At 28.4% G+C, this 22,311-nt stretch overlaps 1 protein-coding gene across 1 annotated transcript; it reads right to left on the reverse strand.

The window, feature by feature from the left end:
- Nucleotides 1–1,988: 1,988 nt before the first annotated feature.
- LOC123292662 (zinc finger and BTB domain-containing protein 11-like) lies at nucleotides 1,989–18,854 on the reverse strand. The gene is made up of 11 exons (XM_044873374.1): nucleotides 18,839–18,854; nucleotides 16,384–16,451; nucleotides 16,179–16,305; nucleotides 11,633–11,817; nucleotides 11,159–11,315; nucleotides 10,863–11,071; nucleotides 9,354–10,217; nucleotides 8,505–9,083; nucleotides 7,196–7,510; nucleotides 3,940–4,864; nucleotides 1,989–2,203 (listed from the first exon to the last, which is right to left on the reverse strand). Exons 1-11 carry the CDS (start codon nucleotides 18,852–18,854, stop codon nucleotides 2,052–2,054), a joined length of 3,597 nt encoding a protein of 1,198 aa, XP_044729309.1. The 3' UTR covers nucleotides 1,989–2,051.
- Nucleotides 18,855–22,311: the final 3,457 nt, after the last annotated feature.

Below are 22,311 nucleotides of genomic sequence, written 5' to 3' on the forward strand. Positions count from 1 at the left end.
CTAATTTATTTAATATATAAATATTTTTTTCTCTAACTTGATATATTCGTCAACCATAAAATAGTTTAAAATAATTAATTATTTAGTATAATACTTTGCTTAAGAATTTGTACATATCTTATGTTTACTTTTTTTTTTTTTTTCATTTTTATTTATTCTTTAAAAATAGTGAAAATGTATCGCATTTATTGCACACTGTAGTTTTATTTCATATAAGTTTGGATCAAACTCATTTGGATTATACTTAGAAATATCTTCTTTCCTTTACTTTTAAAACTTTTAAGATCATTTTAACATCTTAGTTAAATTTTAACTACATATTTGAAATTTTAAATAACATTTTATAATCATAGTTTAAAAGACGGTAAACCTAACGGGTATGAGATCGTTCCTCGAGTGCTTGAGGTCACTCCGATATAAAACGAAAGTTTATTATTGGTATAATAAACTATCGCCGTTAGTATTATCATTTCTCTTACTAATAATAATTTGCTTAACCTCTTTATATTAATAGCATTCAAAAATCTTATCGTTTTTATACAGTATGTTTACACTAGGATGGTCTTATAAAAGCTCAAGTATATGCTTTTTTTCCGTTCAATATTGAAATAAATCCTTTTAGGTGATGAAAAACGTACGGTATAATTTTAGAAGTTGTGGTTCAATCACATCCTCATTAACAAACTTTATCACTGAATATTATTTTTAATTTACCAATAAAATTTCAATTCAATAATTGAAAAAACATTTTACGAGTCCATTTCAATATTATTTTAGTATTTAAATTGGAATTAGTAGATAATTTATTTATGGGCAAGAAATTGCAACTAGAATAATAATCATTATCATTTATTATATTTTATTTTTGTTAGATTAATAAATTAAATAATTTCGAGGAATACTAAGATTGTCTTGGCATGAAAAGTTAACGGTAAAAAGTTAATGAAGATTTGTATATAAATCCTCAAGGAGATATTATATTACTCGGCTATAGAGTAAAAAAAATTCGGAGAATCGAAAAAAAAAGTTAGAGATAGGTGCGAGATTTTTCAATAAAAAACAATGAAAATCTGAAACGCAGGATTGTCATGCAATAAAAGAGGAAACGTTGCCGATGTATAAATAAATAATAAGGCTAAATGAGTGAGCCCCGCATATATTATTTGCTATCAAATAATTGTATAAATAAATGATTGTTTCAAGTCCAAAATGCTTATAGCCGAATTTAATGAGATGATGACATATTATATTGTGCAACTAATATGTTGATAGCTTTAACGCAGCTCAATTATTTTTTCTGATAGTATCTTTACATCAAATCATTTCACCAAAAAAAAAAAGGACAATTTTTATGACAGAACCCATTTTTTCAGATCTCTGGAGGTAAAATTGTTCTAATTATGTAGAAATAAATAAATTCAAAGGGAAAAATATTAATGAAGAAAAATTTTATTTTCTCAAGTTTAGAATTAACGAAACGATCGAATGAAAGAAGTATATAAAGCTAATAAGAGAAAAATACATAAAGATTGTACTTTGCCTCAATGTTCGAAGTCATAATTTTTTTAAAGTTAGTCTGGAGTTATGGCGGTTTAGTTTCTAAATCAAAAAACGAATTTTCACAATTAGAAAATTCGAATGCTATGAATATAAATTTAAAATTATATTCAACTGATACCTTGCAAATTGCTACGAAGTAATTCTTATCTCTTAATAAATGAACTCAATCTACGTATCAAATATTAACCCTTAATATTTCAAAAACGGTGGGATCCAAATGGAACTAATTCATTTATTTTCTAATCATTAGACCAATATATCATAGAATGGCAACAATATTTAATCAATGGCAATTTTCATTTACTCCCAAGTAAAAATTCCATTGAATTTGACCCAAACTAAATGAATGCATTTATTTAGTAGACAAGACTTATTTGCATAATTTATTTCTAATTAAATCTATGTGTTTTTTAATTTTATTTAATATAATAAACCCTTAAACTACATAACTCATTAATTACTATATATATTTAATATATATATACTTATTTTTATGATTGGTTAAGTACATAAAACATTAAATTACCCGCTTCTTGGGGTTCCACAATTGTTCCATCATCTAAGATAAAGGCGTTCTTACCTAATGTGACTTCACGATCTTCATCAGTCATATGTAACAAATTTGAATTTCCGTGTAAATTCACTGTTTTCAAATATATATTTATATTAATTTCTAAATGTTCCTACATTTTTAATATTGACAATTAAACAGAGGAAGGACGAAACTTATTCAGAATCCGGAAGTCCGCAGTAAGTTAGAGTAAATGACCATTTTTGCGATTAATTTAGTTTGTTAGGAAAACAAGCCTTTTTAAAATATCATCTATACAGAAGGTGCAAAATTCATGTTACGACTTAAACTTGCGGTTTAATTGAATTGAAAAAGTTTTCTGTGAGAAGTAAGTATGATAAAAAATAATTTCGGCAGTGATTTTACGTCAAAACATCAGAGTGAGTAAAATTGGATGCTGTAAGAAGATAATATGTTCGAAAACATATCGTAAGAATTGTTTTATCACTACACATGCTTAGATCTTTAATACTACGCAACGGATTCTGATGCGGTTTTCATTAATAGATAGAGTGATTCAAGAGGAAGGTTTATTATATGCATAATATAGTAGAGAAACACTGATAATTTTAGATGTTTCTAATGTGATGTCGTAAATAAACACATTTTTTATATAAAGACATTCTGTAGTATATTTTGTATCAGCATTGCACCCGTGCGAAGTTGGATCTCAATTATCTTCATATTAGAGAACAAAAACGATTCTCAAATAAAGGATACATTAAAATCGCTATAACAAAGCGATTACGAAGAAAATCATCCCACGCAATTTAACTATGAATTTCCGGATTTTTAATCGGTGAATGCTTTTTTTTTGTATCTTTACTTATAGTTATAACCTAGACTTGCGATTTCTTCCCATTTTTCGTCAGTTTTTACTTCCACAAATGGAACTGTATTGTATGTAATATGACGTAAAATACAATTAAACTGCTTTCTCGCGATAATTTAGGCAAAACGATGAAACTTTCTCATTCGGCAAATTTTAAGTGTGCCTTACATGTGAATCAACTCTCGTTTAATTGCCAATAAATAAAATGGTGTAATGATTCGGACATTGAAATACGCATTAATCAAACGTATACTGACAGACAGAAGGACATGGAGAATAATATTAAATAATAAAAGCATATAATAAAATAATATGTAATAAGTAAAGTGTTCTATGTCAATGGCATCTGCAATAGTTCTAGTGGAGGCTAGGGTGTCTGAAACATCTAGCTTGTTTGGATTCCAAACTTTGGAATGACAATGCAAGACTAATCTAAATATGGTTCCGTAAAAAAGCTACAATGTGTAGGTACCCCTGCCCGTACCTATTTTGCGTTATTGCGTCCAAATTGGATACAAAGGTTTAAAAAAGGACAATTTTAAGATTATTTTTAGTTTCGACGATATAACCACCAAAGTAAACATTTTGGTTTAAAAACAAAATTTTAAAGGATAAAAAAATGCATCAAATGAGATCTTATGTAATTTTGATAGAAACTGGCCGAGTTATATTGTTTAAATTTTTTGTATCATTTGATCCGTTTTTTTACCTACTAAAATTTATGCTATTTACACCCGTGGGTTACAATTCTGGCTTTTGAAGTTACCGTAACATAGATGAAAATAGTCTTAAAGATCATTTAAATAAAGACCCTTTTTTAAGCAATTAATGTACCCACAGAATCATAGATCCAAGACCAATTGAGATAAATAAAAATTATCCAATAAAAAAAAGACCTTCATCACTCGCTAAGCAGATGCTGGAGACATTAAACACTTTGTAATAAATAAGTAAAACCAAATTTAAAAAAACTTACCATTATGTAACTGCAAATTCATATTATTCGTAAATTGAGGTGTTGTATCGGTACGTTCGACCAACTCATTTGGAAATTCTATCATGCCACTATCGGTTGATATTAATGACTGTATGTCCATCATATCAAAATCATTTGAACGATCAATACGGGTGAATTTTGGTAAATTATCTGTGTTATTTGATTGATGTAATTGATGTGAATTATGTGATGTGACTTGTATTTGTGATGATGTTGATGATAAATCTGAGAATTGTGATAATTTAGCTGTTGCTGAATCTAAATTACTATATTCAGTGATCTTCTCCAAATCTAGATCAACATCATGATTATTTTTTAAATAAATAATATTTTGAAATTCTAGTTGATCATTATTTGTTGTTGTAAAGAGTTGATGTGTTGAATCAACCACTTGTGACATCGTATTATACATTTTAGGTAATAAATGTTGTTGCTGTTGATTCTGTTGTACCATGTGTTGTTCTTGTTGTTGTTGTTGTTGTTCAACAATTAACGTATGATTTTGATTAATATCATTTGTATCCATTTCATTATCGGTGGATGAATTTTGAAGTAAGATTGTTGAATCATTTGTATTTGTTGTACTATTATTTGTTAGATTATCTGTTAGATTCATTGTTGACGATGTCACTGGTTCAATAGGAACTAAATGTTGTGTTGATGTGTTCATATCAATGGTTGATGTTGTTGAATTGTCATGTTCTAATTCATCCGGTGGTTTTTTATTTTGTGATACTAATTTACCAATAAAATCAGAATTATCCCATTCGCCACGTTTCTCACGATGACTTTTACTTAAATGGCGACGTATTGATGCACGATGTTTTACAATTGTTGTACAATATGGACAGGAGAACATACGGTTTAAATGTGTTGTCACATAATGGGCTTTTAATAAATTTGTCTGGAATTCATAAATGAAAAATAAATTTGTAATATTTAAAACTGTTCTCAATTTTAAAATATTTTTAAAGTTACGTAACGACAATTTTAATGGTGGAGAATGGTGGTTTTTGGATGCCATTTTTGAAACTCTATACCTTTATGTTATAAGCAAAATTTAGGTTGGTCCCATCATATAGTATACATATCAATTTGATGTTATAAAGTAAATTTTTAATTTCGTAACTGTAACTTGAGGAGCCCTAAATTAATAATGTATGGTACACGATGATAATAGGGTATTCCACTATTTTAGAAAAAGTACTTCAAAATGTTGATTTTGCTAATAAAATCCACCAAAAATTTATTTCGGAAAAATACACACGCTTTCTTGCCAAAAACTTAAGTTAAATTTTAAACATTTTTTAAACTGTCAAAAATGCGGGCATCCAATTTGATGACGTAATATCGGTATCATTGTACGAAATAACACAAATAATTTTGACAGATATATTCATAGACATCTGATTATAATATAAATATAAATACTTATCTATGTATATATTATACCCAACTTTCTACACTGAACTAACTGATGATCTATGACTCATACCGCTATGACATCACAGCAGGGCTTACCCGCGTTTTCGGTCACGTGATATACAGTTTAAAAATTACTATTTTTAATTTTAATAATTTAAAAGAAAAAAGTGCTTTATGACTCGAAATCAGAATATTTAATTATATTTTTACATAAATTTTAACTTTTTTCAAATTTCATGATTTATTTTTGACTAACGATAATACCCTATTGTAAAAGTTCATTTATATTTGTTAACAAAAAATAAATATAATTACAAACCCACAATACTACTTCTGTCAACTTGCCGTTATTTTCAACTTTTCCATTAAAGAAATTTCTAAGCTAATATATAAGATATTCAACATTTCCCATTACCGTGTTTCAGTTCAAACAATAAAATAATCAACAATTATTTACTTCATAATCCAGATATAAAAAATATCAATATGTTAAATATAGCCAACTTATGGTTCCGTAGAAAACACGGACTTAAAATATAGTAATTAAAAGTTTAGTTTGTTTGTTTGTTTTTAATAAAAGTTTATTAATTACGCCACGGAACCCGCTACAATGTTATTACAATAGAGCATAAATTATAAAAAAATTTCGATCAAATTACTAAAAACTATTTAAATAAGTAAGGTAGGTTAGAATAGCTGGCCTGGAATTGGACACACTTAGACCATAGAGTGATACCAAAAATAAGGTTGAAACACCCCCGGTCCATGAACCGAAAAAAGGCTGGCTCAAGTGAGTGGCAGAAAAGATGTGACATCGTCTCTTTTTCCTCTCCACTGTGACAGCTACTGTAATACTCGTAATACACTATCACGTCCAGGTGTTCAGGGTGCCTGCTGCCTAGACAGTGCCCTGTAATACCCGCTACAATTTTGCTAATAGAGGCTCTTGGAAGCTATATAAGATCTTGTAGTACTACAAATACGTTCCTGTCTCCATCTAAGATTCGCCTTTTGTAGGATGTCCTCTTTAAGAAGCACCTTGCTGTTCGTTAACGCAACTTTTGGATCTCAATGGATGCTTGTGTCCGCTAGCATTGTAGCAAGCTCGCTGGTTTCACAATTTCCTGACATGTCCCTGTGTTTAGGTACCCATACCTAAACTAATAGGACTACTTTTGAATGTAAATAAGTAAGATTTACTGAGAATTTCTCAGCATGTTGATCAAAAGTGAAGAGTATACGGGAAAAATGATTAAATCACATTTTATACTTTTTGAGGTATTATGAAACAGAAAGGCTTTAATGAATGAATCTATTTACACAAATTTTTCAACCAATCTCGTCAGAAGTTATGTTACACCCCAATATATAACCAAAGTCATCACTACGCCTGTCTCCCATAACTAACATCTGTTATCCAAAACTTGGTCTTTGTAGAGTAAAATAATTTAAATTAGTATTTGAAAAGGGACATACTGAATAATTTTTTTGTTACATATTCTGATCACATTACTCGTATGTAAAAAGATATTCTCTTCGGCAAGTCTCTATTTACAAGGTTTTAATCAATTTGGCTATTCTTTTCAGAGAACATAATTTAATGAAATATTACTAGATAAATTAATTTCATTTAGAATATAGAGCTATGAAACTAGACAAACATTAAAAACTTGATTTTTTTGTTTGTTAAAGGCTTGCCAATTAAATCTAAAGCGTTATGAAAATTGTAAAATTTAAATTTAGCAGCTTATACCAAAATAAAAATACATAATTTATCTCCTTATTTTAGAAAACAAAGATGTAAACTTACCTTTGTAAAATTCTTTTTACAATATTCACATGAAAGTTGTTTACTGCTGTTCAGACTATCAGTTAAATTATGTGTAGCTTTATGATCTTTTAAATTATTCGCAGATGTAAAGACGTTTGTACATAAATCACATGGAAATTTCGGTTGATCAACTGAATGTTGAAAATTTATATGCTTCTCCAAATTATGTTTTTGTATAAATATACGATTACAAAATTCACATTTATGACATTCGGATGCGTCGTTATGTATTAATTGATGTTTTTTCAACGATTTTTGAGATTTAAACATTTTAGAACATGTTTTACAGTCAAACTAAAACAATAATAAATCATTATTTTTTATTCGTAAATACTTTATAATACTATATTAGTTATATTTCGGTATATTTTACATATACTTTTGCGTGAAAATTTTACATATACTTTTGCGTTTATGTCGGTATATTTTACATACACTTTTGCGTGAAAATTATTGAAGAATGAAAATTATTGTATCTATTTAGTATTAAGAGGCATAATTTTACCTGATATTAACTTTATTCTAAATTTACGGATACATTTGATAAATTAAGAGATTTGTGGATGTTTTTGAATGGCGTTTGATGAATTCAGGGTGGAAGATTAAAGGTAGAAATTTAAAATAGCGATCTCCAGAGTAAAAGTCGTAATTTCTTGGAGAAAAAGTTCAATATTCACTAAGGGATCACGGGTATATTTGCGACAACAAATCTTCTACATCAGGTTTTCTTAAAACAACAATACCCATCATATTGGAAGGCATAAAAGAGTTATTATTTTGGTTCGTAGGTGTGAAAAGGGGGAAAGTGAAGATTTTTTGGTTTATATGGGATAAGTAAGTTAAGTTACTATTACGTTAGTGCACGCTATAGTTTATTCTGTTATTCATTATTCTGTTGATTAATGGCTAATTGTATACTTTACGGTGACCACGAGATTTTTGAGTGTGCAACACGGTTTGTGTAAGTATAATTGTGTTGTCGTACAACCTTTCCGATTCCTTCATTTTATAATTGAATTAATTTTATACTTTAACTGTAACTACCAATGACATATATTTCCAAAAAATAGGTTCATTTCAGTAAACGAAAATAAAAAGGCTAATTTAACCATACTCGTTTAAAATTAAGTCCATCTTAGTGGTCCAGAGGACGCGAAAACTAGATTTATACTCACAGAAAAACCTGTTACTATTCTCAAAAAAAAAAAAAAAATGTTTTAGAGAAATCTATCAATAAAAATCACCCTTTTTTTCGACATTCTTGAAGAAAACACAAATAAATACTCACTGTTGCATTTGTATGTGTTAATTTATGTTGTTCACAAGTTTCAGAACGATGGAATTTTTTATCACAAACATCACAACCATATTTTTTCGGTTGATGTATTAATAAATGTGATTTTAAGGTTGCCGCATTACTAAACGATTCCCCGCACATGTAACAAATACATTGTGAAGTTGATGATGATGAAGATGAATCGGTTGCAGTAGTTGAATTATTATCGGTTAGAGTTTTATTTGCAGCAGCCGCTGCAGCTTGTTCAGCTGGTTTTTTATGACATTTTAGTATGTGTCCACGTAAATATGAATTCTTAATATATCTATTTTTACATATATCACATTCAAATTTCTTCTCCACTATCGGTTTAGTTGTATCGCATACATGATGTTCCAAGTCACTTTCATTTTCAAATACTGTACCACATTTAGGGCATGTTTTACGTTGTTTATTGTGGCGTTGCACATGTCGATTTAAATATTTTTGTTCACTAAATACTTTTGAGCAGTACATACATTCAAATGTGTTTTTCTTCTTTGAATCCCATTTACATGAATGATTTAAAAAATTTTCTCGTCGTCCAAATACCTGTTTCGCATAAATAATAATATTATTATCTCTTAAAGAAATTTTATTGCAATTGGCAGATATTGACCGCCTCACATGCTAACTCTGAAAAAATCTAAAACTGTGCTGATGCGAAATATACACGCATGTTTTCTTAATTAATAAAGCCACTGGCTTGGAAATAAAGAAAATGTATATACGGATAATACAAGTCAGTATTTATGCACATAAATTATAAGGGTGCCGATTTTGTTATTTTTTAACGGAACCCTAATAAAAAATATAACTTACCGCAAAACAATCGATACAAGTAAATTCACCAGAATGTTTTTTCAAGTGACGTATTAAATATTCAATATTTTGAAATTCTTTTCGACATATATCACAATAATATGGTGGTCCGGATTCTGGAGGTGGCAAATCTTGATTTGTCGGTATATTCGTATTACTATTTGTATCAGTTGTATTCGTGTCATTTGTACTTAAGGTAGACGGTGTGTTTAAATTTAGACCATTACTCTCAACAAAATCTAAACTAAAATCAGCAATACTTTTCTCTTGTGCAATTTTGCTTGCCTTCGAATCATCCTCACACAAGATATCATGTAACGAATCCGTATTCAAACTATCGTTTAAATCACTACCAGATACTGTGGTATCTTTGATATCAAACTTCAAATGTTCATTTAATTCACTGATTTTCGTTAGCATAACATTATTTAAATCGTGATGGTTATAATTTAACGTAATGTTATCAACCAGCAACGCATTTGTTGATTGATCCAACAGCGAAGTATTTTGATCAATTTGGTCTTGTGTTTGACCACCTACTAAACTGTCATTAACAATTGTTTTTGTACTAAAATCTAAATCGGTATCATATACATTGATTTTTGTAAATATATTGTTTGTATCCAATTGCTGATTTGTTGATGTTGGGGTTGGTGTCGATACGGTTGTAGTGGTTGCTTCAACAACTGTTGTATCATCTTTTTTATTGTTGAAGAAATGCTGTATTGAATTATTGTTTGTTGACGATGAGGATGATGTTGTATCAACAATTGATGTTGTAATTTCATTTTGTTTTTGGATTAATGGTAATTTGTGTTGTGCGACATTTAAATTGTGTATTGTTATTTGATGACTTAATAATGCCTGGGAAGTAAAATTATTTACAAATTAGGTAAACTCTTCAACTTTCAATAGCACTTTCTAAGCACTAATTGTTAGTTAGAAAGATTTCCATTTTGGTTAATATCGAATTTTAATTATACAATGCTAACTTTCGATTAAGCTAGCATGGTTCTAATATTCTTATTAGCGTAAATAGCATTAAATTGGCGAATGAATGATTCCGCCCATTTGTTACTGTCAACTTTTTAGACGCGTTATTATGACATAATATAACACTCAAATAATAACCAAGTAATGCCAAACTGACGGTAAAGATACGCTAGAACCAAATATTTGAAGCTAACGTGAATTAATAGCAGTTTGAAGTCCAAATAAAGCATCAATGAAAACGCATCTTAATGTGATAGTTTTGAAACACCCCATATGTAAAAAATTCGATAATTTGAGGTATAGCTAATTATTGTTGTATCTAACCAATTTTAAGAAAACAGTGTGAGTTAAGTTTATTACTATAATTTTTATAACGTAGATAGTAAAAATATTGCACATCCGATTATCCCAATCTGTTGAAGCCATCGCTTCGTTTATGAAGCCCCATATTAAAACTAAATTTCATATCAGAATAACCTTAATTTACTATATAACTATATAAAAAATAAAACTTACCTTTTCCGATAAACAATGTTTATAACATATTGCACACGTAAACGTTTTCGCAGCAAGATCTTTATAATGTTGCTGTAAATGTGTTGAAAATAATACAATATTTTTTATTGTAGTTTTACAAAATCGACAAACCCATATGCTTGTATCAGTTGTTGCACCTAAATTCTCCGCTGGTAATGTTTCAGCTACTTTCTGATTTACAAGTTTTTCTGTAAATATTAACAGTTTATAGTTTTTTTTTTGTACATAAATTATTTAAATTTTGAGTAAAATGATTGTACCCTAATGGTGCTTACCGACTTTAATATCATCAGCATAATTTTGTGGATCTGATTCAACACGTTTTAATACTGCTGTGCCCATTTTTTCCGCATAATAAGCTGCATACCATACTTTTAAATATTCTCCTACTTTTATATCGCGTATTGCTGAATAATATATATTATTTTTCATCTAAAATATTTAAAACATATAATGCATATCCAGAATAGAATCATCCAAAAATTAATTAACTAATAATAATCAGAATCCATAGTGTCATTTCTCTAACAAGTAAATATGTACACATTTAATTATACTTATCGCTGTCGGGTATATTTCATTGTACAGTGAAGAAGTGTTCTTATTAAATTTGGTTTCAACAATCATCAAAGGTTTTCCAAGTCTCTCTATAATTAGACTTCGGCAGTGGCGGCTTAAAGATCTTATAACCGAAAGGTACACAACATTTACTAAGGATTCCGATTATGGGATGATCGGGTGTAACTTACTTGATAACAAATTAAATTTTGTTCCAAAATATCATTTGCAGCTGCAACAAAACACATCCAGTTTCCAATTTCCTCGTTGCTTGGATCGAAATAATATTCGATGTCATTTTCATCGATTTTAAATAATTTTATAGGAAATGTAATTAATGGATGTAATATTTGTATCTTTTTACCTTCGAAAGGACCTATAATAAAATTTGAAATTATAACCCCAATTATTAACAATGTCAAAATATATTTTTTGTATTTATCAATCACGTCAAAAATGACTAAGTATTACAATATTATTTATTTCATTAATGGGTTTTTTGGATTTTGCCTTCATAAAGTTAGTTGTGATTTGTAACAGAAGTGTAATGAACCAAAACTTTTATTACTTAATTGATGTGCAGCTCGCTGGCTTCGAACAGTCCGAACAGATTAAAGTCACGCGTTGTTCTCGTTAAGTACAGCTTAAAATGATATATTATCAAGGGAAAACAAACATTTGGCTGAATTAATTGTTGAAATACCATGTATAGACTGTGTTGATTACGCAATCGTTTGTTTATTTTTTAGTCATGAAAGTAAAGAAAGATAGCCACACAGACATGATATTCCCATATAATACATACTATATAATTTGCGACCTCACGGATAAACAGTGAGGTTTACGGAAAAATGTTTCAAACGAAAGTTGTTGATTTTTTTTATAAGGAACATTTTTTACGTTTAACTTTTGTTCTAACACTTTATAAGATGACTCCTACAGATCCTTTTTACGTCCTGAGCCGACTATAATTTCATTTGATAGCTTTTGTCGTTTTTGAGTTATCGTGAAGACGTATTCAGTATTAGTCCAGTATTTAGTTTAGTATATATCCAGTATTTACCTTTTTGCAAACTTATCAAACCCGATATTATGACCAAATGCCGCCCGAATATCACTCAAGAAGTGAATCCGCTTGGGATATTGAATACATATAGTACTTAAATGAAGTACATATATATACGTAAATCGTATATATATATATATATATATATATATATATATATATATATATATATATATATATATATATATATACACGATTTACGTATATCTCGAGTACTTTACTATGTAAATCCCTGCATTTTTTGTGACAGAGAGTGTACTCTATTCTGTAAAGATTTTTTTCGTGATTTATTTGAAAATTGCTTAGTTTGACTCTGAATTGTACAGTTTTTGTTTTCTTATGTACTTCATTTAAGTACTATATATATATACATATAAAATAAATTTACATAAATCTATCCATAATACAATTTGTAAGTCACTTAAAGCTAACAAAGAAGTGCTTATCTGATTAAAAGTTAAAGAAAACAAGTGAAAACAAACAATTGACTGAGTTAATTGTTGAAATACCATGCATAAATAGTGTTGATTACTATATCACATTCATATACAATTTATGTAATACATACTATACAATTTACGCCTAGTTTGCGCCCTCGCGGGTAAACAGTGATGTTTACGAAAAAATGTTTCAAACAAAAGTTGTTTATTTTTTGATAACGAACATTTTTTATATAAATACATACTATAAATTTTGTGCGTAGCATCAATATTTTTAAGCGTTACAAACTTGGGACTAAACTTAGTACACCTTGCATATTACATATATGCATGGTATAAAAAAATTGCGACTAAGGTTCAGAGCAAAACTTAGTCTAAAGAATATGAACAAACACAAAACTCGATTCATTATGATTAGATCGATACATTTGTAATCGCAACAATTAGGCGTATAGCCTGTCTTGAAAAACGATTTGTAATGACTTTATTTGTACTCAAATAATTTTTATTCTAAAGAGAAAACTTAACGATTACAAGTACATAAACACCGTGAAATGTCAAAATTTTCTTATCTTTGAAAATATTTTTCAACTGTCGTGTTTTTGTATTTTTTAGAACAAATACAATTCTAATAAACTGTATTATTATAATGTATCTAATAATAATGATGCATAAAGTTTACTACTCAATCTTAATTTCAGTAACGCTCGATAGCTCAAAGCTCTATAAAGCAAAAACTTCTGTAAATTAACAAAACAATATTTTTTCCTCACAGAAGATTAAATCTCCTTTACTTAAATCATCTATAAAATAAATTAGTTTCCGACTGAAACCAACTTCTCATCCGAAAGCGACATTTCGACTTATCTTTTGGTTTCAGGCTCGGATTTAATAATTTAACGTCAGTTTAAAATATTATTGAACCCGCTCCCTTTCATGAGCGTCTTCCATACTGCATAACATATAAATTCGTAAAATACTCAAAACTTAGGGGGTTCCGGAAAGCATCCTCATTTTGATGGATTATCTAGAACTATTATATTATATAAATATTATCAAAGATAAATTTTGATTTTTCCTCAATTTCCTAGATCAATTTTTGTATTATATAAATACATATTTCGACTATCATGTAGTCATCATCATGAATTGGCTAATCGTAATTACTCTTATAGTGTATGTGACTCGTTGCTAATTTGGTGACGTTATGCACACTGGTGTTTTGGTGTGAGTACAATTTATACTTTTAAATAATAATAATTATATTAAATTTCATACATTTTGTGATAATTTTTGTTAATTATCTTAAAAACTAAAAGCAGGAATGTTTTGAAACTTATCATAGTCACTTTTAAAATTTTTAACGTTTTTTTTTCCTCAGAGCAAGAATGGCTTCCATATTTAACAGGTCGTTCATTATTATGTAAATAATGAACTGTCAAAGGTTTCTCATAGAAATGAAATTCTTCTTAACAAACTTAAGTGGAACACTGAAAATATTATTTAGACATTTCATCTGTTCTACTTGAAAACAGTACTCTCTGTACTAACAACTTTATTTATTTGATGGTTGTATATAACCGCCATATCGCTGCAAAATTAAGTCTTTCGAAAAGATTTAAATATGCAGCGCTTTTATATGATAATCGTTTTAAAATTGTGTGTTCATGTCTCCAATTCTATAACTAGCTAAAAGTATAACTTTGTAATGGCTCGCGAATGGTATCATATAAAATAGATATTTCTAAAATAAAATTATACTTCAATTATTGACAAATATTTTTTATTTAATTGTTCCTCATTAAACGTTCATTTCTATAAAACTTCAGGTTGTAAACCATGATCCATGTTATTATCCGCTGTGAAAATATTCAATTCATTTTTTATTATAAATTTAACACAAATACAACAAAACCCATCTTTATTAATTTGTAAATCAACCCAACGAGGATGACATACATTACATACTTTAAAATTCAAATTCATTTGAGCAATCTCAAAATTTTCTGCATACATTTTAAAATTAATATCATCTCGATTAAGATATAATTCGTTTTGATCTTGTTTTCGTCGTTTCCGATGATCACGCATTAATGATCGATTACGATCAAGCTCTTTACGACCCGTCAACGTGCGACGTCGTGGCATTTTATTGCTATAATAACTATAATTAAAATTTTTTCATTACTTGTATTAATATCACTTAATTTTTTTAGTTATTCTACTGTAGAACTGCAAAAATTAATTGTTTATGTTTTGTTATCACGTTTTTTGTATTTTTCATTATGACATTTTTTAATACTTGAAAGAATCTACAGATGACCACTCAATTAAAATTAATATTAAATGTAGCCAATTATATTTTAGTATTAGATGTAGCTCACAGATGGTGCCACCGTCTCTGCATATATATATATATATATAGATATATACATACATGTAATAAATAAAATATACTGTTGTTTTTTATTATTTATATAATTTTTTCTAAAAATTATGATTGATAACACATCTACACATAAATATGGAACTACAACATTTCATTTCATGTCTAAATCTTTTGTATTTTTTTTGTAAAGTTTACCACCAAAAAGTTACATTTTAACCTAGTAGAGTAACCTAATCAGTTCAATATATAAATTGTAATATTGGGAACACAAAAAAAAAACGAAAACCTTCTGTTTCTCTAAATATTATTATCAACTTATTCAACCATAATAAGCTTAGTTGTTGGTATAACTATTTCGCATTTTACCTTTAAAAGTTCAGGTAAACTATGTATATGGCATGGTTAAATTTACATAAAAAATCCGCCATTCTATTATTAATTTAACCCTATTAAGTAAGCCTAGTACATGCTTAATATACTTTACATGCGGGGTGGTGAACAAATATCCTTGTCGGTGTAAATAACGATCATTACGAGTTCAATCAACAATTACTTAAAAAAATAATATGAAAACAGAAAATAAACACCACATTTTCAGTCAATTTTTTATCTTACTAAGCAACTATGCTAAGACACCGGTCTTAAGTTTAAGATCTAAATGATACTAACTTATTTACGATAATTACAAAAGGACTTTCAATTCATCATTAGGATCACTATTTATACGTCTAAGAATAAAACCGAAACATTTATTTGCATAAATTAATTGAACGTTCCAGGTATGCAGGTATACTGTATACTAAGCTTATAAATTATTATTTTTATATAAAAAATAAACAAACCAAATCTTGTTCCTTTCGGTAATGGCACTTGTGCAACAACATTACACGTTCCATCAGACATTGTTTCGACTCGTAGCTCACTAGGTAATGTGAGCCGTGCTCTAGTTGGTATTTTTTTATCATGAATCTAAAATAGTATAAATATCATAAATATTAATTATACATAGTATATATATATGAACTAATTATTTCAAGAAGCACTTACATGCTTGATATTCGTTAATATATTACATTCTTCAATTTTATGACTATCTCCTCCACATAATGTACAACCTTAAAACATAATTATTAAAATATATATGATAATTATTATATAGAAGAGGTTAACCCCCTCATACCTTTATTTATATATTCAATACTATTATTTATTTGTGCACCTAAATCATTTTCAATATTTTCCAAATTAATAATTGTTGGCATTTTTGTAACTAAATTCTATAATGAATAATCATGAGAAACTTAAGCAAAAACATACTTTGACAAATGACAGTTTTATAATCATTTATGTAACTTTAAATAAGTATGAACAGATGGCATTTTAAGTCATATCCTGAATTTTATAATTTTATATATGCATATTAATATTTAAAAATTATTAATTATTTATTTCATTTTATTTAATTATTTAACATATATTTTTTATTCTTTTTAATTATTTAATTGATTAGATTTATTTTATTATTTTATTAAAGCAGTTTTTGTTATAAATATGTATATTTAATATGTTTATTTTTAATGTATATTTATCAAATCAATTTGGCGCTAATTAATTATGATAATGTGGTACCTTTTTTAAATTTAGATAAAATATTTAAATACCTACATATTGATTACTTTTTTATTGGAGATGAGTTGTTATTTAAACTAACTATTATTTTAAAAATTCGTCAGGTAATGAATGAATCGCAATTTGAAAATATAATTTAACTGTTAAGTTTTTTCTTAAATTTGAAACAATTTTAATCAAATTTTGTAATGTTGAGCTATATGTATAATTAACAGAGCATCTTATTACACCTAAATATTTATAAATGTAAATTAACATGTTAGAAATGTTACATGTTATAATTGTAACGATTAATGTTAACTGTTTAAATACCCTGTATATACATAATACAAAGCCTTGTCTGAATGTCTGAGCACACTGTTCTGCGTTTTCTACACATATTTGCTTAAAATTATACGTATACCGGTAAAGTGGAACTAATAATATATGATTTTCATTTTAATATGAGCGAATATATACTACGAATTCGAAATTATTTAGTAACGTTGGATTGCGAATCTTAGTATAGGAATTTGCGGTAAGTACATTTTTACCTTAAGCTTATTAAACTATTTAAATGTATTATGCCAATATCTTTTCATATTCTCGGTAGACAGAAAAATTCTTCTAAAATACTTATAGAAACGCAGGAAAGGTAGATGTGACAGAATTAATTCAATATAAACTTAAGTTACAGTCGTCAAATCGTGGCTAGTATAGTTGGGCTGGCTAGTAAAATGACTATTTACCTAAATTATATTATGCTTACTATTCAAATACAGTTTTAATAAAAATTCTTTGTCTATTATAATATACATGGGCAGCGAACTATAAATGACCTTGATAAAGTTCACTAAATCTAAATAATTCGATTTATAATATTACTTTGTCTAACCAACCGTGTATTCAAATAAAATATTTTTGAGCGTCTATATTTATAACATTTAAAATTATTTAATTACTTAGTTTATAAAAATAAGAAACTGTTATTAATTTTTTATAAATTAACATTGGTAGGTAAAAAATTACTAATTAGATAATACAATTAGTTCGCATTTGAATGGATAACTTTTTTCATTCGATTTTTTCAAAATTGATTTGGCAGTGAAAGTTATGAAAGCAGCAGAGTTATTTTCGAATCCTTACTAAAATTTAAAGTTGTTTGTTTGTTTGGTTGAACGCCCAAATCTCAGGAGCTACTGTTTCGAACTGAAAAATTCTTTTAGTGTTGTCAGAAATATGGGAGATGGGCATAACTCCTTCGAGCTACCCCATCATGTTGCTAATGTTGAATCATCAATGTTAAAAAGATAATTTGAAAACATATTTACAAAGTTTTCTCTCAATCTTTTTTAAAAATACGTTGTAGCTTGAGAAATAGGATTCCAGTGTTAGGCTGTCCTGGCTTGCACTCCACAGCGGTACGTTCACGTTTTTGGCAATAATTTATGCTTAAGGTACCCAATTACGAACATTCGAAAAATATCGCCATATATAGGTAATTATTTAATAAAAGATAATTATATAAAGAAAAGTATTTGAAATATTATTGGTAATAAGTTTGATAACAGAATGAAATTAAAACTAGGGGATATTATGGCATTCATTATTGAGAATTTTTTACCATTATCTCTACATTTTATTGCTTTTTCGTACGTGCACCGTGGTAATGCCTACGGTTTCAAGATCATTCGCATGAAGATCATCTAAAGAGAAAATAATTTCTGTGTTCTTATGATTTCACTTTATTCACATTAACTGTATTGATCGGGTCTCAAATGATCATATAACAGTAAGACCTTAATAATAACAATTGTATTAAGTAATAAATTTATTTTTTGTCTTTTACCGGCGATTTCCATGAATTCGATTTAAATCGAAATCCGTATAGTACCTAAATCCATAAGCATTATAAATAAGCGGTAATTCTAAAAAAAAAACGCATTCAAATGGTTAGGTATACCTCAAAACAAATTTCAAAACTACCTTTTTTGTTTGTTAAATCTGATTTGTTTGATAAATCTAACATTTGTTTTGTTAAAACTGATTAAAATATTACATGTTTTTGGAATTTCGAATAATAAAATGCCACCTGTCGTTGAATGAGTTTCGTTTTATAATATGCTTCTAAGCTTTCTTGAGTTATGTTTGTAGTAGTAGTCGAAGAATAATAAAATGGTCAAACGAGAAACAATAACTCAAGATTAATGCAATTGAGTTTACAGAGATGTAAAACATATTGCCTGTGCTGTTTGAAAAATGACACATAAAATTCATTTTGATTTTTTCCATATTTGAGTGACTGAATTATTTCAAAGGAATTAAATTCTGTAGTTTTTGCCTGGTATCAAAATTTGTGTTTTTTGCGTATTTTGTTTGTTGATTGTAAAACACAAAACGCAAAAAACACAATTTAAAAATTCAACAATTGGTTTATTCAAATGGATATATTCAATTTTTTCGTAAATTTTTAATATGATTAGTCTAATGGTAAAATAAAACCCCATTCAGTATAAGCAGAGTATGTAAATAATTATAGTTGTTAGTGGTTGTATTTCTTATGTATGTTGCTTGTTGAAATGAATTCATAAATGATAAATTACCCAAGTAGATAATATGCTGATTTAGATTGGGTTACTATCAGCACTTATTCGAAAAAATTTCACTTTTGGGTATTATATTATGGGTATCAGCACTTATTCGAGAAAATTATAAGTTAGAATCCTTACATCATTCCTAGTGTCAGTATGGCAGCTGTATGGCGCTACTATCAAATGTGAAAAATATTTTTCTTAAAGATAGGCAACTTTTTATACATATCTATATATATGTTGCCTCAGACAATTTTATAAATAGATAATGGTTTTAACATAAAATTTGTCACTAAAATGTAGTACCTATGAAATATAATAAATAATTACAAAAATTAAAAAACACAACTGCGCTTCCAAAAACAAACTAAAAAATAACATAGAATTTTCTCTTTTTTTTTTGGTAGGGTAGTTGTGCTTTTTTATTATTTATTTTTGTTTTAGTGTATCACCTCTGACATTATCGTTTCAGGATTATAGATAAATTCTTAGAGCGATATTCCCGACTCTTTCACATTGTATTACACCATGCGTTATTGGCATATGAGGTGGTTTGTATTTATATGAAAATACGCTATGTATTCAGTTTAAGAAATTTCATTGTTTCCAGAACTCGGTTGTTTCAAAATATCATTATTTTAATTAGTGGAAGCTATACCTATTCACGAAGTTTGCATGGATATGACCATTTTACAGGACAACAAGATTCGCCTGTAGCTGGCTACAAAAAAAAATTCAATATCTCTTCAGTTTCCTACATCTTATTGCCATGATAGTAGGACCTAAGCTATGAATCAATCGAACTTCTTAAAATAAAAATATTTAGTAATTCACAAAATGATCCCTTACGATCTATAATCACATGTAGGTTACACTGTCAGAAATTCGTTGTGTTTACTAAAATGCTAGTAAAGTATAGAGACAGATATTGTCCGCCATAACTATTGCTGATGTTACTATTCCCCCAAACTGTAGGTACATAGTATGGCGCTCACACCGATACTGATATAGTGATTTCTGAAAAAATTTCTTACCGTGGATTATTGCAAAATCACTTGTCTCATCGGTAACTGGCTCAAATTTTGTAATAAAACGGCAGCCAAACCTGTAAAAACAAAGGACTTTGGCAACGCAATGAGACGGGTTGCAAGTTATGAGAAATTATAGCTTTCAATCTACCTTTTCAAGAAAAAAAAGGTTACAAGGCCAACTAGGATAGAAAAGTTTGGCAATACTTATTTTTGTTTTTGGGGTACTAGGTTGGCTCATCGGTAACCGGACAAATATACCCGAAATTATAGTTTTCAATCTACTTTTTAAGAAAAAAATTGTTTGTCAAGCCATCTCGGTTGGAAAAGTTAGGCATACAATAAATAAATAAATTCTAGGATTCCGTTATTTGTGATATGATTAATTAATTGAAATTACATTACGTGTGGATGGAAGATGTCCAGAGCACGACGGAAATTTGGCAGGACTAGCCTTTCGTATATAAAAGAAAGACAAGGATAATAGGGTTCATAAAGGTAAAACTTAAGATTAGGTTGTCAACAAAAAACTTCTACAGTTCAAAAATTTGAATATAATTCCATGTAGAAATAAGACCTAAACTCCCTAATAAGAATACTCCCTTTGCGAAATCCATATAGCTACGCCCATGATAACGATAAACGGTAACGATAACGATATTTTATTGTCCATTGTTTTTCTTCGATGATAGGAGGCTGCCTCTTATTAATAAAAACTCCATATCATTTTATTCATAGATTTTTAGTCTTCACTAAATTTCGAACTCTCTTTATATTTATACATTCGTTTATGAAACTGTCAAAAATTGACAACGGAAGACATAAATAATTTTCAAACAAGCGAGTTTGTGGCGACGTGTCTCGTTGGTTTTATATATAACATCTACTTCTTATAAAACGTATGTAAATGAAGGTACCTGGTGATTACTGTAGCCGATATATATATTAGGTGTGTTTTAACTTATGAATTTTCATAAAAATATATTTTTCTCACCTCCGTGCGGAAAGTGTCACTTTCCTGCCTACTTGCCTATGGAAGCAAGTAAAGTCTGTCTCAGATCTCATGTTTGTCATGAGATTTGTCATGACTTCGTCTCGAGAAGCGACAATGAACATGAGATCTGAGACATTCTTTACTTTTGCTCACTAGGTGTGTAATATTCTATTCCGCACTTATGCGGCCTGAGAAATAATAGTCCCCAGTACATCAGGTAACAATTTTAGTTATACCTCAAATGTGGAATGGGTACCTATACCTCACTTTTCGCCATATATACTTTTATCACAAATAAGATTTAATATTTTAAAATTTAAAGTTGAAAAAGAGAGTTTTTGGAGGGTTTAAATTATGAGACCATGGTTTGTAGAGTTTTCTTACTTACCCGAGACTCATCAGCCCAGTTTTGACTGTATTTGGGCGAAACAACAAAAACTATTGATAAGACTGTTTTTTTTTCTTTTATTAAATTCAGGTGGAAGTGATGCGAATAGGAAAAAGAATGGAAAAGTATTATTTTCACCTCTCAAGCATTATGCAACATCTACGATCATCTTACTTATTAAAAACGTTAATAACCTTATTACTCAATAATATTTTGGTGATTTAAAAACAATATATTTTAAGGCGTAGACCAGGAAGCTTTTATGGAATACAAACATTATTGTATTTCATAAAATTGCCTATTCTGCTAATTTAGGCAATATGTAGTAGTAATAGGAAGGAAAAGTGCTGCGCACTGATGGGGCCC

Source organism: Chrysoperla carnea, chromosome 2 (genome assembly GCF_905475395.1).
Source record: "Chrysoperla carnea chromosome 2, inChrCarn1.1, whole genome shotgun sequence".
Lineage (NCBI taxonomy): Eukaryota > Metazoa > Arthropoda > Insecta > Neuroptera > Chrysopidae > Chrysoperla > Chrysoperla carnea.